This window comes from Ranitomeya imitator, chromosome 1 (genome assembly GCF_032444005.1).
Source record: "Ranitomeya imitator isolate aRanImi1 chromosome 1, aRanImi1.pri, whole genome shotgun sequence".
In the NCBI taxonomy this organism is placed as follows: Eukaryota; Metazoa; Chordata; class Amphibia; order Anura; family Dendrobatidae; genus Ranitomeya; species Ranitomeya imitator.
In genome coordinates, this window is record NC_091282.1 from 436,096,556 (window position 1) to 436,124,126 (window position 27,571).

Below are 27,571 nucleotides of genomic sequence, written 5' to 3' on the forward strand. Positions count from 1 at the left end.
TTTGCCTTCCTCTGCAAACAATGTTGCTGCAAAGCTTTCATGAGTGACATAGAACTTAAGAAGTAAAACTGAAAATAACATTTCAATCAAACGTTAAACCACCTTGAGATGAAAAAAAGCAAAGCAGTGGATTTCATAACTCACATGTCTGACTATAAATGGCCAGACACAAACTATTACGCTCTGGTGGAAAATATGATTATCAGATCAAATATTAAAGGTCTCATTAGGCTAACTTTTCATAGCTATGGTTGCTGGCTTCACAAATGGAAAGGTCAGCGGTGTGCAGTACATGTAAATTTAATTCATTTTCCAAAGACATCCCCTACAATGTTCAGCACATGGAGCCTTCATGCCAAAAATAAGGTATCCATTATAAAATATATGCATAATGTGCTACCCGGGACCTGATGCAGATTATAATGCCCTTCTGTATCATGTACAGAGGACTGTGTAGATTCTGCATTCTTGCTGGTAAATGATAAAGGAGCAAAAAAAAAAATCACAAACGGGAATAATTGGTTGACTTTTACATGACAAAATTACTTGTCCCATGCAGAAAGCGCATGCCTCAGTGATGTTATCACATGCATTTAATTTTAAGGGAACCCCATATTTGCAGGTCAATAGCGTTATAATTCTGGCCGGCGCCTACACGTAGCATAATGAAGTGAGGAAAAAATGAATTGTATTCCCCACAGCAGCATTCCCATTTCAGTCACAGGAGCGGTGCTGGTTTAGTCAACGCTTACAGCTGTAACTGTGCCCATGGCCTGACTGACAGCCGACACCAATGCTGGGGGCGCAGTAACAGCCACCTCTCTTTATTCTTAGAGAGGTGACTGAAGCAGCGCCAGCCCCGCCTCGTGACTGAAACTGCATCCCTAAATGATGCTGGCCCTAATTTGGGAACCAGTTGTCAGTTAGGGCCCCTTGGGCGCGGTTTCAGTCACGGGAGCAGCGTTGGCGCTGGTTCAGTCACTGCTCTGAGTATACAGAGCAGCGGCTGTAACCGCGTCCCCGCCCCTGACTTACACTCCCTTTAGTTTAATCTCTATCTGAGGACATGTCAGATGCTGCATTATATAATGCTGTGTGACATGAGACATACAGGTGCTTCTCACAAAATTAGAATAGCTTCAAAAAGTTAAGTTCAGTTCTTCAATGCAAAAAGTAAAACTCATGTATTATATAGAGTCATTGCAAACAGAGTGATCTATTTCATGTATTTATTTATGTTAATGATTATGGCTTATAGCTTATAGCCAATGAAAACCCAAACGTCATTATCTCAGTAAATTAGAATAATTAACAAAAACACCTGCAAAGGCTTCCTAAGCATTTAAAAAGGTCCCTTAGTTTCTTTCAGTAGGCTCCATAATCATGGGGAAGACTGCTGACTTGACAGATGTCCATAAGGTAGTCATTGACACACTCCACAAGGTGGGTAAGCCACAAAAGGTCATCGCTAAAGAAGCTGGCTGTTCAGAGTGCTGTATCCAAGTATATTAATGGAAAGTTGCTTCAAGAGCCACCACACACAGACATGTCCAGGACATGGGCTACAAGTGTCGCATTCCTTGTGTCAAGCCACTCATGACCAATAGACAACGCCAGAAGTGTCTTGCCTGGGCCAAGGAGAAAAATAACTGTACTGTTGCTCAGTGGTCCAAGGTGTTGTTTTCAGATGAAAGTAAATTTTGCATTTCATTTGGAAATCAAGGACCCAGAGTCTGGAGGAAGAGTGGAGAGGCACACATCTGCCTCTTCTACATTTCACCTATAAAAATCCTATTATAGGGCCATATTGCACAATTGTGGCAAAAATATGCAGCCATATTTTAACCTTCGTTGTTTCATATAGGGAAATATGACTTTAGAATAAAACATTCATTTTATGAATTATCAAAGCTTTTATGTCCCTACTTTTCTAACATCTCCAATACCAATGTATTTAGCCAGAGACCTAATAAAGAATTGAAAAGAAAAAGCTACTAAGAGGCTTGATAAATCATAGATTTCTGGAGATAACAGTGCTGTCACCAGACAGAGCTCAGTTCTCTGGAGCAGTGGGGGCCAGTGATTAGCAAATGACCATCTATCCTTGGTGATAACTTGTTAAAATGGGAATTACCCTTTAGGCTGGCCATACATACACCAGATAGCTGTCAGACAAATGCCTTTTTGGCTGAAACATGTTTTTCTGGACCCTATACACCACCCCCATACCAGATTCTTTTCTACTGTCCTTTTTATGGATGTGTACAGCAATGACTTTTTTCCAATCATCAACTGAAGTCAATTTTTAAAATGTTGGAAATTATACCCCAATTAGACTAATTCTTTTATTTAGCGTTAAAAGTATAAATTCACCTAAAACAAAAACCTCCAATAACAATGGCGCTGTACTCTTATCTTACAACGAGAAGTAATCCAATGCACTAACGTGTATATTTATAAATAAAAAAGTAAATAAAACATATCTAAAAGAGTAAAATAAATATTCAAAGAATTAACCAACACAAGCAGATGTACTGTATGAGTTGGCTTACATGAAAAATAACAGTGAAAGCTGTCAGTCAGATCTTGCTCTATCTTTATCAATCAACTAGTAACCACCATATGTGGACATACTGTAAGTATCTACCACTGCTTTCATTAGAATTGAGCACATTTTTCAAAATTCGGTTACAATTATGATCGGCGGTGAATATTGTTTTAGCAATATTTGTTGAACACAGCCAAATGTCATTGAAGTCAATGGGAGTAGAAATGACCAAATATGTTCGTAAACGATCGTCAAACATAAATTCGCACGAATAGGGTACCAATATGGCATGAATATGGCACATTCTGATTCGGTGACCGATTCCGAACATATTCGCTCGACTTTAGTCATAATAACATCATACGTATATGACAGTTTGAATACAACATAAACATTTATTAATGAGATGCCCCATAACAAGTTCTATATGTTACAAATTCACGGGGATCACTAGATAGATATTATAAAAATATGATGACCATTACCTCCAAACATTTCGAAAAGGGTACTGCAATTGTTTTTTTGCATTAAAAGGTTAGCAGAGATTTTTTCCGATTATTTGCACTTACCTTTTTGTAAGTCTTTTCCCCCTTTGTTCTTTCACTTGCTGTACTTCCATTCTCTGTGACGGTAGACATCTAGACAGAAGAAAAACTTCCAGTTACCTAATGGAACAATGAGCAGGATAGATTTCTCACCTATCTAGATGCTCACGGCACCCGCGTTGTTACCTTTCCAGCTCCATACCATCTCCATCAGCTCCTCAGTGCTGGGAGGGGGTTAGATTATTACAGAAAATCTTTTCTTACAATGTACAAGATCTACTTTCTGCTGCTTTGAGAATTCATAACAATTAAACAGCTTAGAATGTAACCTAAAATCTCCTCTGTTCCCCAGTGTCTGGCTCAATTTGATAAAGAAGGAAACCAATGGGGATTTATTCATTTTATAATGTTACAATGAGGCCAGTGCCTACTGTAATGCTACGCTAATGCTCCTCTTGGCTGCGAGTCATGCTGTAACACCAGACAGACATTAGAAAACCTCGGCTTATATTGAGACTGGATGTGCTCAATTTGCACAGAAAGCGACAGCTCGCCAAAAAAACAACTCAAAATCCAATTCTAATGCCCACATGTAGTATGTCCAGCTACTTTGTGTACAAGGAACAAAAAGAACTACCTTTCCTCAGTTGTAAATCATCTGGAGCAGGGGTGAATGAGTCCACTGTTCATTTATGCAGCTTGTTCCATGACCCTAGGAAGGAACAAAACAAGTCATCAAATATAAAATGTAGCATACATAATACAAATCAAGATTGGGCAGATTTTGTGTAAAAAAAAGTGGTATTTCCAATGTTAAATCAAAGTATTGCGTTGTGAAATCACATTGAAGGGAATCTGTCAGCAGGATTTCACACCTCAAACTATTTATATGTATATGTAGCTCTGACAAAGTCAAGTTCAGCAATACCTCTTTACATCGCTAGCACATTCCTCCTTAACTGAGAAATTAGCGTTTGAATTTATGTGCAAGTGAAGCTGAAGATCTGAAGCCTCTGTCACTCCAGCTCTATTTCCCATCCAGCTTGACTGACGATTTCTTTGCCTGAAGCATATAGAAAGTCAGTCAAAGAGGAGGCGGTTCACACTGTGACCCATAACTATCCAACCAGTTTGTTTGGTGGGGAATAGAGCTGGAGTGACAGAGGCATCTATAAATAGCTCTTAAGCCTTAATATAGTAATGAAGGAACAAACAGGCCATGTAAAGGTATTGTGTCTTTGAAACATATAAATAGTTTTGGGGGTGAAATCCTGCTGACAATATGATTGTCAATAGGTTCACGCTGTGACCCATAACTAACCAGTTTGCAATTTGGCTGTTTTGGTTTTTTTTTGCATTCAAATAACATCTGTGAACTAATAGCATGACAGTAAGTCATAGACTTGTTCCGCTTATGTTTGGTCATGCAGTTCGATTGAGATTTGCCTTTGCATGAAAGGAGTCACTATGCAGACCTGGACTTACTGTGCATCCCATCTATTAGTTCAATTTATGTCCATCTAGTTCACAGTTTCTCCAGTTTAACAAAGAGTTCATCTAGTAAAACCTATAGTTTATCTAGTTCACCCTATGACACATATGACATTTATTAGTACAGGACATGCCTTTGGGCTCATTTATACATAGTTGAAACTCTTGCATCAATTTCATCACAAACTCACATAAAAATTGCGGCAAACATAAATGTTTTATTTTTAAAGTAGAGCTATTATGCAATATTTCTATTGTGTAAAAGCATCTGTCATCTTGCATTACATCCTACTGTTTCCCACAATAACCTCATGGGGAAAAATGTCACGAAATACAAATACAAAAAAGCACATTCTGTAAAAAAGCATAACAAATTATAAGTTGGAATAAAAGTGATAAAGCGGTGCAACTTGTAAGCATGGCAAGTCTGAAAAAACCATATGCTCCTTTTCACTCACAGATAAGATTTGGCCACCATTTCTAAAGTGAAAATGTCTTGGAAAATAAATATAGCACAAACCCATGAAATCGGCCCTGGGTCTTTGCTTTGTGCAGGCAGCATGCACAGTGGGATAAGGAGATCCTACAGCCCGAAAACTCCATGTCACACCGTGTGCCATCATGTTAGGGGTATATTCTCCACTAAAAACACTCCTTTAGTATAAATCTAACCAAACAAGTTTGAGTTTAGAAAGTGGTACAGCATGCCCTAAATGTTATATTTCCTACCTGAAGTGTAGAATGTCACCTACCACTAAGGGCTCATTCAGATTGTTCTTGTATGCCTAAAACGGTCCATGTTTCATCTGTGTTTTTTTTTCAGATTTTCATCAGAGTTGGGTCAGTTTCTACAATCAATGTTATCAGTTTTTCTTGCATGAAAAAAAACCACTGGAGGTTTCTCAAGCTTCTCTTATCAAACAGACTGCGAAAAACAGCACACAGGTCGTGTCCGAGTGCTGTCTGATTGTTTCACAGAAACATAGACTTGCATTGGCGATTTTGATCAGAGAATCAAATCTAGATTGGACATGTCTCCATAATATTGTGGAAATTAATAGGTCCTCAAAAATATGTGGACTTGTGAACAGCTAGTAGACTATAATGCTATTCATACACTATGAAAGCTAAGGTTCGGTTATAAGAACGCATACATAAAAAAATGAAGTCTAAATAAGCCCTAAGATGGAGGAGCTTGCTTGCCTTAAAATGTGTTAGCACAACCATTTGGATACTGAGCGCAAGCTGCAGATAATGCTGTAGGTGCCGGAGTCTGAAAAGCAATTCCTTTTGGAGTAAGGCACTATGAGTAGGGTGAGCATACCTGTGGTTGTTGGGGTTCTGGTACCTGACTAAAACTTTAGTCCAAAGTTCATTTCGGGTACCGTACCAGAACTGTACCCGAACTTGAACCAGAACCCCATTAACCTCTTCACCCCAGAGCTTTGTTTTCTTTTTTCGCTCCCCTTCTTTCCAGAGCCATAACTTTTTTATTTTTCCATCAATATGGCCATGTGAGGGCTTATTTTTTGTGGGATGAGTTGTAGTTTTGAACTATACCATTTTACCATGTTGTGTAACAGAAAACGGGAAAAAACTCCAAGTGCGATGAAATTGCAAAAGAAAGTGCAATCCCACACTTGTTTTTTGTTTGGCTTTTTTGCTAGGTTCATTCAATGCTAAAACTGACCTGCCATTATGATTCTCCAGGTCATTATGAGTTTATAGACACCAAACGTGTCTAGGTTCTCTTTTATCTAAGTGGTAAAAAAAATTCCAAAGTTTGCTAAAAAAAAAAAATTGTGCAATTTTCCGATACCCGTAGCACCTCCATTTTTTGTAATCTGGGGTCGGGTGAGAGCTTATTTTTTGCATGCCGAGCAGATGTTTTTAATTATATTAAGTTTATGCAGATATGCTCTGTTGATCACCCATTATTGCATTTTAATGCAATCTCGCGGCGACCAAAAAAACGTGCTCCCCGGACCCTTTAGGAGGGGAACGCATGACATTACTATTGGTCATGTCGTTCTTGTCAGAAAGGGTTAATTGGTGGGAAACTCTTTCCCAAATAAATTGCTCCATCTCCAAGCTTTAGGTAAAGTTGTCCAAAGCATGGTGATTGGCTAAGAGGATGATCCTGTTGGGATCCATCTCTGGTGGAGAATAATTCTTCTCCCCTGGTGATTGCTGCTGACTGGAGTTAGATATTTATTAACTATCTGGCTGTACATGGATAAAAGGGTGCATCATTGAAGGTCTGTATCTGACCACCAGTGCTTCATACTTTGAGCTGTCCCCCCACCCTTAAGATTACTTTTAGTCATGGCCAAGGGTTAGTCATCCTGGTAATGGACGGACTGAGGTTCTGATGGTAAACGGGCTAAGCAGGAAAGTTGTATAATTATAGTTATGGTTCTATTTATGGTTAATTGATATTGTTGTGATGAATACAAACTTAATTTTAATAAAGGCTGTAGCCAATATTTATCCACCAAGCAATGTGTCAGTTATTTTTTATTACAGGTGCTTCTCACAAAATTGGAATATCATCAAAAAGATGAGGGCACTAGAGACATCAGACCCAACAATGCATACGAGCTGTAGGCTGCTATCAAAGCAACCTGGGCTTCCATAACATCTCAGCAGTGCCACAGGCTGATCAACTTCATGCTACGCCGCATTCATGCAATAATCGATGCAAAATTATTGAGTGCATTTACTGATCATACATTTCAGTAGGCCAACATTTCGGATTTTAAAATCATGTTTTAAGCTGGTGTTATAAAGTATTCTCATTTACTGAGATAATGACTTTTGGGTTTTCATTGGCTGTAAGCCATAATCATGAACATTAACAGAAATAAACACTTGATATAGATCACTCTGTTTGTAATGACTTTATATAGTATATGAGTTTCACATGGAGTACTGTGTCCAGTTTTGGGCACCGGTGCTCAGGAAGGATATAATGGAACTAGAGAGAGTACAAAGGAGGGCAACAAAATTAATAAAGGGGATGGGAGAACTACAATACCCAGATAGATTAGCGAAATTAGGATTATTTAGTCTAGAAAAAAGACGACTGAGGGGCGATCTAATAACCATGTATAAGTATATAAGGGGACAATACAAATATCTCGCTGAGGATCTGTTTATACCAAGGAAGGTGACGGGTACAAGGGGGCATTCTTTGCGTCTGGAGGAGAGAAGGTTTTTCCACCAACATAGAAGAGGATTCTTTACTGTTAGGGCAGTGAGAATCTGGAATTGCTTGCCTGAGGAGGTGGTGATGGCGAACTCAGTCGAGGGGTTCAAGAGAGGCCTGGATGTCTTCCTGGAGCAGAACAATATTGTATCATACAATTATTAGGTTCTGTAGAAGGACGTAGATCTGGGTATTTATTATGATGGAATATAGGCTGAACTGGATGGACAAATGTCTTTTTTCGGCCTTACTAACTATGTTACTATGTTACTATGTTACTTTTTGCATTGAAAAACTGACTTAAATTATCTTTTTGATGATATTCTAATTTTGTGAGAAGCACCTGTATATGGCTTAATATTAAGGGGCGATTAGAAGTAGAGAAGGTATCGTATTATGTAAGGTAATTGATGAAGCTATTATCTGGTATATTGACTCTCGATAGTTTTGTTTTATTAGCTATAGGCTATCAGCTAATTGAAATGATAAAATATACCACCCAAGCATATCTTCACAAAAAGAAAATACACTATCTCAGTTTTACTTGAGGAAGTTTGGGAAACTACTCATTTCTCCCTCAATACTCGCCAGCCATCTCACCTTCTCCTCGGAACTGGTCCTGCACATACACTCCAGACACACACGGCCACATCATATCCTATCCTGCTCCCACCTTCTAACGCTCTGTCTGCTACTCCTCATCTCTGGTGACGTATCCCCAAATCCTGGCCCTCCTCAACACATCGCCACACTCATTTCTAGCCCCCTGCCACGATCCTCTGCATGTTATCCCAACCATGACTGACTTCACCTCCATACTTACCAAAATCCCACACTGTCTGTCTGCTATCTTGGCCTTCTTTTCTGCTTGCTTTTGAAAATTGAACATGGACAAAAAAGAATTCATCATCTTTCCCCCATCTCACTCCACCCCTCCACCAGACCTATCCATCAATGTCAATGGCTGCTCACTTTCCCCGGTCCCACACGCCCGGCTCCACGCGGTGATCCACGACTCTGCCCTCTCTTTCAAGCCACATATCCAAGCCCTTGCCTCCTCCTGCCATCTCAAACTCAAAAATATTTCCAGAATCCAGGAATTCCTTGACCGTGACACCACAAAAACTTATCTACCGCCTTGACTACTGCACAATCCCCTCTAGCACTCTGGCACCACTCCAATCCATCCTACACTTTGCTGCCCGACTAATCTACCTGTCTTCCTGCTATTCCCCAGCCTCTCCCCTATGCCAAGCCCTTCACTGGCTTCCTATCGCCCATAGACTCCAGTTCAAAACCTGTACAATGACATACAAAGCCATCCACAACCCGTCTCCTCCACACATTTGTGACATGGTCTCCCGGTACTTATCTACACGCAACCTCCGATCCTCTCAAGATCTCCTTCTCTACTCCCCTCTCATCTCTTCTTCCCACAACTGCATCCAAGACTTCTCCCTTGCTTCCCCCATACTCTGGAACTCTCTACCACAACACATCAGACTCTCGCCTACCATAGAAACCTTCAAAAAGAACCTGAAGACTCACCTTTTCTGACAAGCCTACAGCCTGCAGTGATCCTCAACCTACTGAACTGCCGCACAACCAGCTCTACCCTCTCCTAGTGTATCCTCACCCATCCCCTGCAGACTGTGAGCCCCCGCGGGCAGGGTCCTCCCTCCTTATGTACCTGTGCACCTTGTTTTTTGCTCATGTTTAATGTATTTGTCTATGTTTGCCCCCTTTTCACATGTAAAGCGCCAATGGCGCTATAAAAATGTATAATAATAATAAAAAATCTACATTTGAAGGATCCAAGATAAAAGCATGTGAAGAAAGTGAATAATAAACTTAGTTGACATGTCAGTCATATGAGGTAGTGTCAATATAAAGCAGCTGGTAAATATTGTGGCAGCATGTAAACATATATGTGTTCATACAAGATCACAAGTTGGTGAAATAAGCAGCTTTGCAACTTTTATTGTTTTTGCATTTTTCTGTCTTAACTACAGTCTTTTTGTGTTTTCTAGAAAATGATTGAGTCTGTTTTCAGGTCATTTGAATTAATTCTGTGACCAACCATGAAGAACTAACCTAATTCAAGAAATAAAAAAAAAATAGATGAAGTAAATTTCAGAAACATCTCACAGAGATCACTTAAGGGATTTAGAAGTTTCCATTTGGAAAAAAATAGAGTCACACTCATGTCACCATACACACAGCCTCCAGTATTTCTTATTGTATATATAAGTCATTCATGAGGAAGATATGTGTTGTATGTGTAATAACAGAGGTCACAAGAATCACTCTCGTTTATAGGCCACAAGTCAACACAAAGGTTATTCTCCTTTCTAAATGTTTTTTCCATCTTATATTATATTGATAGGATATGCTATCAGTAGAAATGAGCAAATCAATTCACGTAGGATTGAATTTGAGTTGAATTTCCTGAAATTTCCTGATTCACAAAAATGTTAACATTTTGAGATTAAAATTTGTGGTTCACAAAAAAAAAAATTGTTTGACACAATTTCCCACATGGTGGAAGCATCAGAGAGTGGACAATGTCATTTTGCATTGTTGCATGATCCCCCATAGTGCCTTTCAGCTATGACATCTTACAGATCTCATGTACAGATGTGGTCAGTACTTGGGCCATCACAGATCGGCGGTTCCCAGTGGAGCAGGGTTCTCTCTCCTATAAGCTCTTATGGTCAGCGGGGTCCTCTCTCTCCTAAAAGCATAAGCTCTTATAATCCATGGTGTTCTCTTTCACCATTCCCCCATGTGTATTTTCCAAACAATTACAAGCTTTACAGTATTGAGACTTGTGTAAAAAGCTAATTTTGGGTCAAAATTTGGCAAAATCGGTAAATTCGTTCACAATTTTAAAAGATCCACTTCTATCTATCCTATCTATCTATCTATCTATCTATCTATCTATCTATCTATCTATCTATCTATCTATCTATCTATCCATCCTATATATCTATCTATCTATCACTTTATGTTTAGTTTGGGTCCAACCTCTTTAAATCCCACTAATCCTGAGAATGAAGAGCACCAATTCAGCATTTTTTTCCATCACTGTTTTACATTCCAGGTCACTATGACTGTTCTGGGGACAGAAACCTGACACATTGTCTTGAATAAAATTGTACTTTGGTTCCTTACAGAGAAATATTTTGAGGAGCCACAAAGCTAAGACTGCGGAGACCCGTGTGTCGTAAACAGTGCCTTCCCCCCTCCCTCCAATCCTGAAAAGACAACGCAAACAGGCCTAGATGGATTGAACAGGTCGGTCACAGTTTATTAATTTGATAAGCAGAGAGGGGTAATTACATTTCGCAATGGGCTCACAGCCAAAGGCCCAGTCTGCGACCTACCGGCGGGCAGCCAATGAGCGGCTACGAACCTTTGCCCCTCTATACACTTCCGATGTGAATTAATAATGACAGTATTAATATCATCAATTTTAAATTTCTAGTATTATAAGTTTTACATTTCTCCGAACAGCACAAACAACCGTGAATATGTAAGGGAGGGAGGGTGGGACAACAGCTTCCAGGGGGTCAGCCAGGGAGAAAGAGGAAGGTACTGACCCCGGGCACCTGAATTTAATCCTTCTGGGTGTGGCCGGACACCTCTTTCTCTTTCTCCCCTTTAGTCAGCTGAGCGTCCCAATTAGTGCATCACCTGGGGGAGTATTGGGAGGGGGGAATTGGCACTGCCCGGTTTCCTACTAGCTTTCCCATAGGGGCTCCGCAGTCAGAGGCACATTCCCTATGTGGTACCGTGCCTGCCAATCATCATTGTGGCCCCTTCAGTCATAGGAATGGCCAGGTTCTCGAACTTCAAACCCACAGCTATCATAAAAGGGATGACATATCCTAGCAGTATTCCACCACTTTATGAGCTATGAATACCTTTAAACTGATAACATTTGGGTGCTGCATACTAGCCCCATCTACATGATAATTTCAGCAAATATTTACTTTACATTTTGCAGGATAAATGGTTTAATGGTTCAAAAAGCACAAGTACACGCTCCTATTCTTAGAAAAAGTAACTTGATAATCTTGACATTGAAGTTCAGAATATAGGTTGTCCAAAAGTCTTAAAGCCATCATACACTTTAGATGAAAGTCTGCGGAACCTAAGTTCAGTGGTACCGGCTAAACATCTGATATGTATTGAACTTCCCGACTCTCCCCAACACATGTCAGGGGCAATAAGGATGGGGAAGTTGGAATTTTAATGTTTAATACTCTTGTCTTTGGGGGAGATAAGCCTCTCCAAAAACGCATGAACATTTGGCTCAGTCGAATGCTTGTGTGTGTATAGGAGGAATCGAGGCAGAAAGCAGTCTGCCGAATGAATAATAATAATAATAATAATTTTTATTTATATAGCGCCAACATATTCCGCAGCGCTTTACAAATTATAGAGGGGACTTGTACAGACAATAGACATTACAGCATAACAGAAATACAGTTCAAAACAGATACCAGGAGGAATGAGGGCCCTGCTCGCAAGCTTACAAACTATGAGGAAAAGGGGAGACACAAGAGGTGGATGGTAACAATTGCTATGAATGAACATATAATCGACAGTTATCTCATGTGTATGGCCTGCTTAATTGTTAGGGTGAGCAGAATTGCCAAATGGATGGCTTTAACTAACTGTGCCTCTTAGATGAGAGATTGAAAATGCAATAAACTGCCCAACTGCTGATTCAATAGTTGGTGCCCTTGTGTTGTAAGGGTCAAGTGGGTCTCAAAGCCTGGACTACCTCCAATATAAACGGATATGCCTTTATGATAAATTACAGTGACCCAACTGTTGGGAATGAAAATTGTTCATGGAAATCAAGGCTAGAAAAGACAACTATGTATTTTGTATGTTGTTACCTTCAAAGTAAAACCTTCGCAATGAATGGGCTATTCTGCTTGGAAATGTTCCAGTTTTGGAAGGAACTACCTAAATAGCAAGTGATAGAATTAAATTTGTGGACCATCTGTAGTGTATTCTCTTTTAGCAGAACTTTCCAAAACGTGACACACACATATACATGATGAAAATAACAAAGTTATGAGTCTCAGATCCAAGTTCCACTATTACTGTTTTCAGCTTTCCAGGGTAAAGGTTGAGAAAAGTGTTCTGACATTTAGATACCACCTGCTGTGTACATAGATGCCACACCTGCATGGAAATGTCAGGGTGTGTGAAGTTCTGGGAGTTTTTTCAAGCTTACAAGTATAGCAGTTCAGCTTGTCTTATCTTTTTCTTATCTGGCTGGGTGATCAGTTCTTCTGCAGTCATTGCAATGGAGGACTTCTAATTGGTGATCAATTAAATGCATTCTCATTACAAAGTATTCAATCTTTTCTGCTGTTAATTGTATTGAGTCATTGCTGATACATTTAATGGCTAATGATAAAAATGCAGAAAACGAGATCAGTGATATCTACACAATCTCTCTATAGGTCATCTGCACTGACACTGATCAAGCTACTGCAAAGCTTTTACAGAGAGATCTCAGCTGGACAAACCCTTTGGAAGAGTAAGCAGCTGTGGCAGTCTATTGATCGCCTTAAGGCTACTTTCACACTAGCGTTTTTTTCAATACGTGTCGTTTAGGGGAAAAAACGCATCCTGCAAAGTTGTCTGCAGGATGTGTTTTTGCCCCATAGACTAACATTAGCGACGCATTGCGACACATTGACACACGTCGCTACTGTCGTGCGACGGTTGCGCCGTGTTGTGGCGGACCGCCGGGAGCAAAAAACGTTACATGTAACGTTTTTTGCTTCCGACGGTCCACCATTTCCGACCGCATGCGCGGCCAGAACTCCTCCCCCACCTCCCCGCACCTCACAATGGGGCAGCGGATGCGCTGGAAAAATGCATCCGCTGCCCCCGTTGTGCGGCGCATTCACTGCTAGCGTCGGTAGCCCGACGCCAGTGTGAAAGCAGCCTTAGCCCCCATACACATTAGACTAATGTCAGGTGCATCCACCAATATTGAAAGGTTCGGCCAACACTGTAACTATATGGAGGTGCTGGTCAACTGATTGTTGGGGAAGATGTTAATCTGGCAGCTCTCATTTTGGATTGCCCATCAATTTGTTCTCCCAGAGATAAGCCGCTAGTCTGTCGGCAGCTTTCTCATAGAAAATATAGGAGCGCTCTGACAAATACGCACTCCTGTGTATGGGAGAGACGGCCAAGATGGCTCTGGGTCGAAAAACCATCCAAAACATTGTTGGGTCAACAGCCATCTAATTCATATGGGGGCCTTAAGGTGTGGCTGCCTGATCCCCAAAAATCAGCTGCTTTCGGTGTAAGGAGAATGTATTAAAAATATTTACTTGTGAGATTTTTGTGAGAAATTTAAGTCTTATGATATATGACATCATTCTTTAACATATGCCAATTTATTTATATGAGTTAATCTCAATAAAGCAGAAATAAAACCATATAGCCACAACATAGAAAGGATTGTAAAAAGTTATAGCCCTGCAATTTTATGCATCTCACTTTGAATAGTTTTTATACAAATATAAATAGAAAAATCAAGTTCCAGAAAATGCTTTTGTTCAGAAAGTGAAGTTAAGCAGACAAACTTCCTCTGTCAGATACAAATCAAGCCTTTTATTTTATAGGAGATTCCTAACTCATACACTGTCATGACATTTTTTCTTAAAGTTGCCAGTAGACTACATATAATGTCATAAACTATATTTCACTATCGTGTACTTTTACCATAAATAGTCTAAAAACTACAATATTAAAGTTACATTCAAAGCTGTAACCATATTGTGCCATAGTGAAATAACTTATGAAGGAACTGAGAAATCCATTTTCAGTGAAGCATGTCACTGAAAAATGTAACCCTTTTGCTTTTCGGGGACTCGTGACATTTTTTCACCTTTGGCACAAAGCTCATACTTTTGAAGTGTACACATAAATTACTAAATAATATCTATGTATTGAATGGCATATTGTCAAAATGTTACTTCATAAAGGCAGTCATTTTCATGCATTTATGCATCAAAGTGATTAAAAAAAAAAAAAAGAATATTCAAGCATTAGTGGCTAATTTATTTACTACCCAAAAAGAAAATTAGATACACCACACCTTTAACCCCTTTCTGCCATTGGATGGAATAGTATGTCATGTGATCAGGGGTCATCGGTGCGTTGGATGACAACCAGAGGTCTCCTGAAGACCTCTATGGTTATTGATTCCAGATTGCTATGAGCGCCACCCTGTGGTCGGCGCTCATAGCAATGCTGTAATTCCGCTACATAGAGGTGATCTGAGCATCGCCTCTATGTAGCAGAGCCGATTGAGTTATGACAGGTTATTGAAGCATGGCAAAAAAAAAAAAAAGTTAAAAAATAGGATAAGAAAAAAAAATCTAAAAGTTTAAATCACCCCCCTTTTGCCCCATTCAAAATTAAAATCTAAACATATTTGGTATTGCCACATTCAGAATCACCTGATCTATATAAAAAAAGGATTAACCTGTTCGCTAAACGGCGTAGCGAGAAAAAAATCAAAATGCCAGAATTGCGGTTTCTTGGTCGCCGCGACATTGCATTAAAATGTAGTAACGGGAAATCAAAAGAATGTATCTGCACAAAATGGTATCATTAAAAATGTCAGCTCGGCACGCAAAAAATAATCCCTCACCCGACCCCAGATCACGAAAAAATGGAGACGCTACGGGTAACAGAAAATTGCGCAATTTTTTTTTTTTAGTAAAGTTTGTGCAAAATGCCACACACCTACCACACTCACTTTAATTTGTGATTTCTCAAGGGAACATTGCTTACAGGGTAATTATGCAGAGCAGCCTAAAGATGCGCCCCAAAAAGAATCCTATGAATAGTGTCCCTGTGGTAAAGATAATACAAATTAGATTATTGGACACATAAAAAAGTCAGTATCTGTGGAACTTTATGGCTGATTTTTTTTTTAAATTGAATACATTAGGGAAGCAGCAAGATTTAAAAAACAAAAAACAAAAAAACAAGCAATAGCTGGCCGAGGTCAGATCCCCTGCTTTGATGCGGGCTCCGGTGGTGAGCCCACATCAAAGCCGGGACATGTCAGCTGACATGTGCCCGCAATAGCGGCGGGTGGAATCACGATCCACCCGCCGCTATTAACTAGTTAAATGCCGCTGTCAAATACTGACAGCGGCATTTAACTACCCCTTCCGGTCATCGGGCTGGAAATGAGCGCACGTGATCGGGGGGACAGCGATGTGTCGGCATAGTAACCTTGAGACCTCTTTAGTTGTTGAAGCCGGATTGCTATGAGCCCCACCCTGTGGTCAGCGCTCATAGCAATGGAGGAATTCAGCTACATAGGAACGATCTGAGCTTTGCTCCTATGTAGCAGAGGTGATCGAGTTGTGCCAGCTTTAGGCTATTGAAGCATGGCAAAAGAAAAAAAAAATGTTCAGAATCGTTGCATTCAGAAGCTCCCAATCTATCAATAAAAAAAGAATTAAAAATTTGAAAAGCCAGAATTACGTTCTTTTGGTCGCCGCGACACTGCAATAACTGGCGATCAAAAGAATGTATCTGCACCAAAATTATATAATTAAAAACATCAACTCAGCATGCAAAAAATAAGCCTTCACCCGACCCCAGATCATGAAAAATGGAGACGCTACGGGTATCGGAAAATAGCGCAATTTTTTTTTTAGCAAAGTTTGGAATTTTTTTCACCACTTAGATAAAAAATAACCTAAACATGTTTGGTGTCTACGAACTTCTAATGACCTGGAGAATCAAAATGGCAGGTCAGTTTTAGCATTTAGTGAACCTAGCAAAAAAGCCAAACAAAAAACAAGTGTGGGATTGCACTTTTTTTTGCAATTTCACCGCACTTGGATTTTTTTCCTGTTTTCTACTACATGACATGCTAAAACCAATGATGTCGTTCAAAAGTACAGCTCGTCCCGCAATAAATAAGCCCTCACATGGCCATATTGAAGGAAAAATAAAAAGTTATGGCTCTAGGAAGGAGGGGAGTGAAAAATGAAAACAAAAATACCCTGGGTCATGAAGAGGTTAAAGATTGTGTGTCTGACCCATCTAGGCCTGCTACTTCATTGGAGTAAAGGAGATAAATGGTTCAATATCTCTGGTGTAAAGCTGGCCATACACATAAGATACCTGACTGCCGAACACTAATTTGGCCATCAACTATCCATCCCAGCTCCCCAATACACATGACTGTTCAGCTTGCCTGGGCACTCGTGTACTTTCAAAAGGAAAGTTTGAGAAATTCATCACCAAGTGGCTTTGGTTGCAGCTTATATTTAGAAAAACAAAAGGGTCAGGATTAAAATTCATCTTACCGACATCCATTATCAAGGAAAGTTGCAAGTCCCAATACATATTAGCTGACAAACCACTCCCACCAACCTCAGAGGGTAGGACCTACTTTAGTCTTTTACATCCATGATAGCCCCAATTTATTGCCAGTGGACATGGCATGCCTGATTTCAGCCTGCCAATCGCTTTGTTCTCCCTTTGTTCTTAAATATGTAGTGAAGGATTTCTCAACTATAACACAGTCCAAATTAATAATTCTTTGTATAGGAGAGCTGGAAGAAATAGTTGACGGCCCAAGGATCGTCTGACAGCTATCTAATGTGTATGGCTGGCTTTGTATGTGTTATTTCCTTAACCTACTGTATCATGGGGAAACTAAGGATTAGAAGGTGAAAACTCAATCTGTAGGATCCCTGTTTATCCCAACAACCTCACCTCATGTGAATATAAAAATTAGGTCTATCTCAGTGTTTCTCAACTCCAGTCCTCCAGACCCACCAAGTTATCAGGATATCCTTAGTATTGCACAGGTGATAATTTAATCACCTGCTCAAGCATTAATTCCATCACCTATGAAATACTAAGGAAATCCTGAAAACATATCCTGTTGGTGGGTCTTGAGGACTGGAGTTGGGAAACAGTGGTCTATCTGGTCAACTTTAGACAATGAGTAACTTCCAAAAGATTAATTTTATACAGAACGGTAAATGTGCAGCTATGAGGCAAGTCCTTAAATTAGTTGGATGTCAGTCTGCATTCTTCATAGACATACAGAAATATTTTCTAGGATGGAAACAGGAAAGAATGGAAATAGGAAAATCTATTTCAACTGTAGAAAACAAAACTTGTTATTCGCAACTATCAGGAAATTTCCCCCCTCCCATCCCCCGATTACTATTTATGCAATGTTGAGATAGCGATGATGGTGGAAATTTTATACAGTTCAGATAATAATCAGTTCCAATTACTATAACCATTCAGACAAGCAATATTGGTACAATCTGATATTTATGAAGCGATTGCAAACCTATGATATAACTAGAAAATTCCCAGCAATTCCCATTACTTTTGTTCTCCATAGTAACAGTCTAACACATAATAAAATGTAATCACACATATTTATTTACTAGATGGTGGACCGATTCTAACGCATCGGGTATTCTAGAATATGTATGTAGTTTATTTATGAAGTTTTCAGAATAATGCAATTTTCACACTGGATTCGGCCGGCCGGGCGCGGCTAATTAGCGAAGCGTGGTCCAAATTCCGCACCAATTCGCGGCCAGACTGCGCCTGTCTCTGATTGTTCGCGGCCAGCCGGGCGTGACCAATCAGTGAAGCCAGGGTCGGCTCCAGGTTTTTGAGGGCTCCGGGCGAAAGACTCTCAGTGGGCCCCCCTCTTTAACATATACCACGATTCATGATGCACAGATACAGCAGAGAAATATACCACAGCCAAGTAGCATATAACACAGGCCACGTAGCATATAACACAGGCCATGTAGCATATAGCACAACCACGTAGCATATAGCACAGGCCATGTAGTATATAGCACAGGCCACGTAGTATACAACACAGCCCACGTAGCATATAGCACAGCCCACGTAGCATATAGACAAGCCACGTAGTATATAGCACAGCCACATAGTATATAGCACAGCCCATGTAGTATATAGCACAGCCCACGCAGTATATAACACAGCCCACATAGTATATAGCACAGCCCATGTAGTATATAGCACAGCCCACGCAGTGTACAACACAGCCCACATAGTATATAGCACAGCCCACATAGTATATAACACAGCCCACGCAGTGTATAACAGCCCACGCAGTATATAGCACAGGCCACGCAGTGTATAACACAGCCCACACAGTATATAGCACAGTCCACGTAGTATATAACACAGGCCACGCAGTATATAACACAGCCACATAGTATATAGCACAGCCACGTAGCATATTGCCCAGCCATGTATATTGCACAGCTACATAGTATATTGCACAGCCCACGTAGTATATAACACAGCCACGTAGTATATTGCTCTGCCACATAATATATTGCACAGCTACGTAGTATATAGCACAGCTACGTAGTATATAGCACAGCTCACGTAGTATATAGCACAGCCCACGTAGTATATAGCACAGAGATGTAATATATAGCATAGCCCACGTAGTATATAGCACAGCCCACGTAGTATATAGCAATGTGGGCACGATATCCCTGTTAAAAAAAAAGAATTAAAATAAAAAATAGTTATATACTCACCTTCCGTCGCCCCCGGATCCAGGCGAGGCATTTAGCGATGCTCCTCGCGACGCTCCGGTCCCAAGAATGCATTGCGGTCTCGTGAGATGATGACGTAGCGGTCTCGCGAGACCGCTACGTCATCATCTCGTGAGACCGCAATGCATGGCCCGGAGCGTCGCGCCGGAAGGTGAGTATATAATGATTTTTTATTTTTTAAATTATTTTTAACATTAGATCTTTTTACTATTGATGCTGCATATACAGCATCAATAGTAAAAAGTTGGTCACACAGGGTTAATAGCAGCGCTAACGGACTGCGTTACACCGCGGCATAACGCGGTGTAACGCAGCCATTAACCCTGTGTGAGAGCTGACTGGAGGGGAGTATGGAGGGGGCACTGACAGAGAGTAGGAAGGGGAGAATTCGCGGCCGGACTGTGCCCGTCGCTGATTGGTCATGGCCTGCCGGCCGCGACCAATCAGCGACGCGGGATTAACTTGACAGACAGACAGACAGACAAACAGACGGAAGAGCCCCTTAGATGATTATATATATAGATTCTTATAATTCCATTATTCATTTATTAAGTCACTTATGTAGCCTGTAGGTTAAATATAATTGCATATTAATATGTAACTGAACTAATACTGCACTCTACAATGCAATGCTGTCAGTTCTTCATTATTCATAGTGAGGTCCACTATATCGCAAATGAGTGGTCAAACTTTCTGGAACCCTGCATTTTTCTTCTAAACATGTCACATTATAGTTCAGAACTAGAGTATCTGTCACATCCTGCTATGGAGAAAGAACATTACAAATGAGCTGATGCTGTTATTACAAAATAATTTCTAGAGAAAATGGGAATTACATAATTTCCTAAAAACATTTAAAAGAAATTAAAGAGAATATGTCAGCAGATTTTGGTATGTTAACTGATAGCAGCATGATGTAGGGTCTGAAAGCCTGATTCCAATGGTGTGTCACTTAGTAGTCTGTGTTTTGCTATTTCAATACAATCAGTGTTTTATCAGCAGGAGATTATCACTACAGGACTAGGTGTCTCATATCTCTTAGTCAACTGCTCTGTATAACCCAGCCCCTCCATCACTGATTAGCAGTTTCCTGTCAATGTACTGCCAATCAGTGATGTGGGCGGGGTTATACAGAGCTCAGCATTCAGAAATCTTAAATCTGCAGCAGCTAAAACAGTTGTTGTATCAATATGACAGCATGTAGACCTGCAAGTGACATTTCGCTGGAATCAGGATCTCAGCCCATATAGCATGGTGCACTCACATTATATAGCAAAAACCTTTAAAAAATCCCATATTTTTAAAGAAGTTGTAATAAGAGACCTCTGGCAACAACTGATTGTCACATATACTGCTCCCAAGGACAAATAGCTTTTTTTACTACATTCAGTGGCCCTGAACTGGGCTTATGTTCAAATTCCCTGCAAAACGTGAGTCATGCTGTCTCGCCTCCAATAGAAGTTTATGGTCGAAAATGATGCACGACAGAGCAATGGCCCCATAGGCTCATACACCCGAATCCCATTTTGTGGGGGGTTAGGAGGTCAGATGTAAGCCCAGATGTGGCTTATGAACGCAGGTAGAAACACAATATGAACATTCCCTTAGACAAGTCAGACAGGCGTGTCTGCAATACAAAGTAATGGTCTTATAGATAAAAGGTGTTAAACTATTCCGACTAGCATTGAAATACACATCTTCAAAATGAACCTGCTTATATACTCCTAATTGCAAATAAAATGAACTATTTCTGTAGATTTCATTACAGCATTATTGGTGGCATGGTGGCTCAGTGGATGGCGGCATGGTGGCTCAGTGGGTAGCACTGCAGACATGCAGCGCTTAAGTCATGGGTTCAAATCCCACCTTGGACAACATCTGCAAGGAGTTTGTATGTTCTCCCTGCATTTGTGTGGGTTTCCTCCGGGTGCTCTGGTTTCCTCCCACACTCCACAGACATACTGATAGGGAATTTAGATTGTGAGCCCCATCGGGTACAGAGATGATAATGTGTGCAAACTGTAAAGCGCTGCGGAATATGTTAGTGCTATATAAAAAATAATATAAAAAAAAATAGCATATATAAAACTAAATATTCAAAAATACATATGCTGTATATTTCTGAGGGGACATTTGTGGCAAGAACAGAGGTCTCAAGAACCGTTCACAGTAAATATGTGCATTAATGCCTGATATATAATCTAATAATATAGGCAATATAATACTGCCTATAGTTAGCAGTATCTCAAGGAAAAAAATCTATTTAATAAACTTTGAGAAGCTTTCCCTAAATTCTGCATCTTTGGCACAAGAAGACAACTGATAGAAAACCAGTCTTTGTGAAAACACATGCCTCCCCACGTTGTGTATGCTATTTTGTGCATATTACCTCCCGCCTAGTGGGATAATGATATGGACAATATTGTTCCTTGAGCAGTTTACTGCCATGTATGATAGTCCTGTTAGATTCACTGATCCTTACAGGGGTTTTCTATTAGAATAAGTTATTTTTTCGTCTCTCTTAGAAATGTCACCACTGTGGTCCACGAGTTCAGTCTAGTATTGCTGTACCCACCATTTAAGGCACAACACCTTCATTTTGTCTATTTGCTCATATTTGGTGCAGTTTTTTTTTAACCTAACCCAGATTGGAAGAAGGAAAGGGAAATATAAAGTAAGGTCTTCTTCTTTCTGCTCGTTCAGCTTTGGGCTTAAAACCACCAAGAACATCATTTGATATCCTTTGACATTTTCCCCTCCTACCATTTCAGCAGATGTCAATGTCAAAGTAATGTTGGTGCTGAAAGCCCTTAGTCATGGCTCCATTTTTCGGTGGATCCATCGCCCATGCTGAGATTCTGAACCTGGAAAAGCATACTTAAAGGGATTGCTTCATTTTCTTCTGCAGGATGCACGGCTTCTCTGTCTCCCAGCTTCCTGTTTGCTGTGAATGGTGTTCTCCTACTTGTTTGCCAAAACAAACCAGCTAATGAAGGAGAAATAGAAATACCTGGCGCTCCATAGTGCAGATATCTTTAGGTAAGGTAGTATCTCTTTCTTATGAGAATGTGCTACTACCAAGCTATGCTGTTTCAAGGCCAAAGTGCAATAAGTCAGTTGCAGCTCATCCCAAAATCAGTTATAAAAATTTAAACTAATTTAAATATGTATATATTGATTTAATTTTCAGTGTTGTCATGACCTTGGACCCAACCTCATGATGTTGTTTCCTTTCCTATCATGTATACAAATCCTGGCTGTTTGTTCCTTCAATATGGCCTGAGGAAGGCACTGGCCTAATGCCGAAATGCGCGACCTGTTTTTCCCTGGATAAACCTGCTATTTTTATTCTAACTTTAAAAGTCAGCAGCGCCATTGGTTATCCTTTTCTTGATTTACTTACATTTTTAACCACTTAATTTTGAAACAATGGCATGGTCGCACCGATGGCCCGATCTGTGTACTCCGATGCTGCAAGAAGAGCCAGCTGTGCCTCTGCATCACTGGAGGAGCTCTAAAACTGTTGGGATTGGGAGCTACCAGTTCACTCCAGCGATGTGAACCAGTGTCAGAGCAGTGATTAGAAGATATATTCGAAAGACTTTTCGAAAGACTTTTTGAACACATGTTTGACCACCACTTGGCAGTAAACAATAAAATTAAGAATCACTCCGTTCTTGGGAATAGAGAACATTTTTAATAACAAGTAAGCTGTAAAGTTGCTTGTTTTAAAAGCAGTTTGTAATTTTACCTATAAAAAACGAGACACAGTTTCATGTGTTTATCTCTAATGGTAGGATAACCCCGAGTTTACAATTTATTTAATTTTTTTTAAATTGTAGCAAAACTGAAGAGTTTGTACTATAATTTTTACAAAAATTGTGGCAAAATCGCGTTGCGTTTGCAACATGAGATCTCAGCATAAGGTTAAGTTCGGCAAGCGCTGAGTTCTGAGGACCACTGGAGGTGGCCAGCTCCGTGTGCAGCTCCATGTGCTCAGACAGATGCAGGAGCTGCCTACTATATATACACATATGTGTGGTTTGTGAATAGGACCTGACTAGTGCATGCTGCAATTTTTTCTAAGTGGATCTGAAGTCCATGTGGAAAGTTGCTCTTGCACGTGGGCTACAGCTGGTCCATGTGCCGTTCATTGCTCGCATGGACAAAAATACATTCATGTGATCATGCCATAATAGAGATCTATGCAGTAATTCTGAAGACAGGCCGCTGTTTCAAACCATCTTTAGAAATGAGTTTTTGCCAAACTGCTGTTTACTTATCTCAAGCGACATAATGTATTTAGTTATCCTACATTAGTGTATGTGCTTCAGGCATCTATGTTGTTTTCCTCTTAGATGGAAAAAGAGACTACTGCTCTGTATAAAGGGCTAGCTCCTAAAAACAATCCAGGGCAATGCTTCGGTTGAATTCATTCAGAACTATTGTTTGATACAGCCCAACTAGCCAAAATGATGGATGTGGATGTCTATCTTATGACAACTAACCAAATACTGTTGCATTTGCTTAGGATCTGCCAATTGACACTGCATAAGGGATTTCCGAAAAAATATTCTAAATGTTCTCATGTTATTTCGAAATGTGTTAGTAGGCCAAAATGGGGTATTGGAGCTCGTACCACAACCAGTCATAACTGAGAAACAGTCCGAATTCATTGATATCAATATGGTTGGTATTGAAATTAGTAGTAGTTGGTGTGTACTTTCTTACTTGCAAACCATGTGCACATGTTCAGTATTTCATCAGTATTCTCAATAGAAATCAATAAGAGCTATGGACGCTTAGGCCACATGCAAAGGTTCAGTATTTGGTCGGTATTTTACCTCAGTATCTGTAAGCCAAAACCAGGAGTGGATGATAAATACAGAAGTGGCGATGCCTTTCTATTATACTTTTCCTCTAATTGTTCCTGTCCTGGTTTTGGCTTACAAATACTGAGGTAAAAAAACTCACCAAATACTGAACGCGTGCATGTGGCCTAAGCGTCCATAGCTCTTATTGATTTCTTTTGAGAGGAAGCCATACAGCTGCAGTTATCTCTATATCTGCTGTAGCTCATAGATTTCTGCACTTCATATTGATTTTCAAGGGAGAGGTGGAAGATAAAGAACAAACTGCAGAGTTGGAAAAAAGTCATGCACTCCTAGAGAAGACATAAAACGTGCAAATATAAAATTGCAGCCTTAGGCCTCATTCAGACTTTCGCGATTTTTCTCATACGTAAATAAAACAGTCCAACTTACATCAGTGTTTTGGGTCGTATTTTATCAGTGATTCGTCAGGGTTTTAGTTTTGTCATCATTGTTTCATCAGTGGTTTTCTCACATAAAAAAAATAAATAAGTTGCATAGCTTCTACTAATCTTTGCAATGTTAAAAAAGGAAAACACACAGATTGCACACAGATGACAATTTGTGCTGTCATAGACTTATATGGGTAATTTTGATATATGACTCAGATCAAAAATGGATTTTTCTCCATGATTATTGTGGACACACAATTCACAAAAAAAAAAGAACAGCTCCTTAGATTATGAAAATTTTTAATGAAACCCAATAGCAAAAATGACTTTTAGTCCCAATTACATGCATTTAAGTAAGAACAAAAAATGTCCCCAAAGGTGGATAAACCCTTTAAGGTTTGTTTCTAATTTAGCAATGAAGAAGAAAGAAACCACCTTGACCATGAACTGCCCTTCATATGGGCCAATTAATTTCCATGTTTATATGACTGTTGTCAAAATTCACAATGACCTTCACAATCTACAAAGAATAGAAGACACTCATATCATGAAAGAGAATCCACATAAAAAGGATATACATATTAGAAGCACTTTGACAAAGCTGAGTAAACAAGGAAAGTGAAAACTGTCCAATTCCAGATCTGTACTATGTAGAAAAGGACAAATGTCACCATTTTTATTATAGGTAACTCTTGAATCTTCCATAGAAATAAACACGGAGAGAGGCACACATATACGGTACCTCTCCATTACTGATAGTGCAGGGGCCCTATTCATGAGATATATGCAGTTCCAGCTGGGGAATATGAATCTATCGGATATTTATCCCATTGATATGCCATAAATGTCCAAGACTTCTCCCGTGCTTCCTTCATACTCTGGAACTCTCTCTACCACAACACATCAGACTCTCACCTACCATAGAAACCTTCAAAAAGAACCTAAAGACTCACCTCTTCCGACAAGCCTACAGCCTGCAGTGATCCTCAACCTACTGAACTGCCGCACAACCAGCTCTACCCTCTCCTAGTGTATCCTCACCCATCCCCTGCAGACTGTGAGCCCTTGTGGGTAGGGTCCTCCCTCCTTATGTACCTGTGTGCCTTGTTTTTTGCTCATGTTTAGTTGTATTTGTCTATATTTTCCCCCTTTTCACATGTAAAGCGCCATGGAATAAATGGCGCTATAAAAAAGTACAATAATACTAATAATAATAATAATATTGGAATAACACTTTACATTTTCTTGCTGTTGTATTGTACAATACCTATATAAAGCAGTCCTGCCAACATATGTCATGGTTGGTGTTCACTGCAGATTATATATCATTAAAAATGAACTTGACAGCTACAACTTTCACATACAAGGAAAGTAATAAACGCTTTTAGTATACTTCTTGCTGCAAACAAACCAAAAAAGTATTACTTTGCTGTTTCGGGTAAAATGTTGAATTAAAATAAAGACCCTGATAGTGCAAGGTTCTGGATTCTGACTAGTGATGATGAGCGAATATACTAGCACGCTTGGGTGTCCTCTGAGTATTTTTTAGTGCTCGGTGATTTAGTTTTCATCACCTCAGCTGAATGATTTACATCTCTTAGCCAGCATAAGTACATGTGGGGATTCCCTAGCAACCAGGCAACCCCCACATGTACTTATGCTGGCTAACAGATGTAAATCATTCAGCTGCGGCGATGAAAACTAAATCTCTGAGCACTAAAAAGTACTCGGAGGACACCCAAGCGTGCTCAGGAAATCTCGAGTAACGAGTATATTCACTCATCACTAATTCTGACCACACCTTCCATTATTTTAAAATTTATAAAAAAGAAAGTCCCCAAACTCATTAACGAAGTCAAGATCAATCTAGAATTAATTTATTTAACCAAATATCTTATTAAATCTATTATAGATTCTAGGAAAAAGAGGAAACATTTTTACAACATTGTGTAGCCTAGGAGCTCTTCTTGATCTCTTATAGCAATCCTTCACCTCGTATTAAAAATGTCACTATAAAGCCATAAAGAATTGTGTTAATATACCTGATCCCCTCAATTTTTCACCTTTCTTTTTTTTGGAGTGAACTTAGCTTGGTTTAAATTCAGAACAGGAGGTCCATGTGATATGGTCAAGACAAGAGCTGGGCAAAAAAGATTTTAAGGATCCTGGTCCAGAGGCCATATCAGTAGTCCATAGCTGATGAACAAGAGCCCTATGAACCTCCTATATATATATATAAGTTGGTGTGCATTCAGCGTGTAAGCCCATGTTCACACTGACCAATAAACAGACAAAACCCAAGATAAAATATAACAAGTATAATGTCTAGCTCAAAGTTTCCCCATGGCTGCGTGTCCACTAACTGGTCTCAGTCCTTCTCAGCCCTTATCCACGTGACGTGTACGTCACTTGACAAATGGTACATTTTTAATGTTAGAGGTTAGGGCCGTCCTGAATAGGGAAACCATGAAGTGATGGATGACTTTTACATTTTTTGGATCAAAGTTATGTTAACTAAGTACCCTATGTTATTTTCATGCACTATTGCTGTGTATTTATTTTGTGCAGGGTATTGGCTTATTATGTTTTTATCTTGGGTTTTATCAGTACATGTGGCATGATGCTTACATGACGCCGCTCCAGGTCTGCTAATCAGAAGAAGCATCAGAGATGCTGGCAGGTAGTAGTAGGTTCACAGGGCTCTGATCCGGTGGCCACATACTACTGTCAAGGCTTTTTTGCTCAAATCTAGTCGTAACCCTAAAATCTACACACATATCTATCCAAATCAGGATCATACTCTGAATGCTATAATGTGAACATAACATTTCTGCACATATGGAGAAATAGATATTTATAAAAAATCTC

At 39.8% G+C, this 27,571-nt stretch overlaps 1 protein-coding gene across 2 annotated transcripts in view; it reads right to left on the reverse strand.

Moving 5' to 3' along the window:
* Positions 1-27,571, reverse strand: part of PIP5K1B (phosphatidylinositol-4-phosphate 5-kinase type 1 beta) — a 200,382-nt gene that overhangs the window by 140,079 nt on the left and 32,732 nt on the right. Inside the window, exons 1-3 of one of the 2 annotated variants that reach the window (XM_069763742.1) lie at positions 9,341-9,407; positions 3,731-3,805; positions 3,118-3,186 (exon numbers count right to left, since the gene is read on the reverse strand). In XM_069763742.1, the coding sequence (XP_069619843.1) occupies positions 3,118-3,186 (69 nt within the window). In that variant the 5' untranslated portion in view covers positions 3,731-3,805; positions 9,341-9,407. Of the gene's footprint in view, positions 1-3,117; positions 3,187-3,730; positions 3,806-9,340; positions 9,408-27,571 lie in introns of those variants that run through there. The other variant, XM_069763733.1, reaches the window with a different exon arrangement.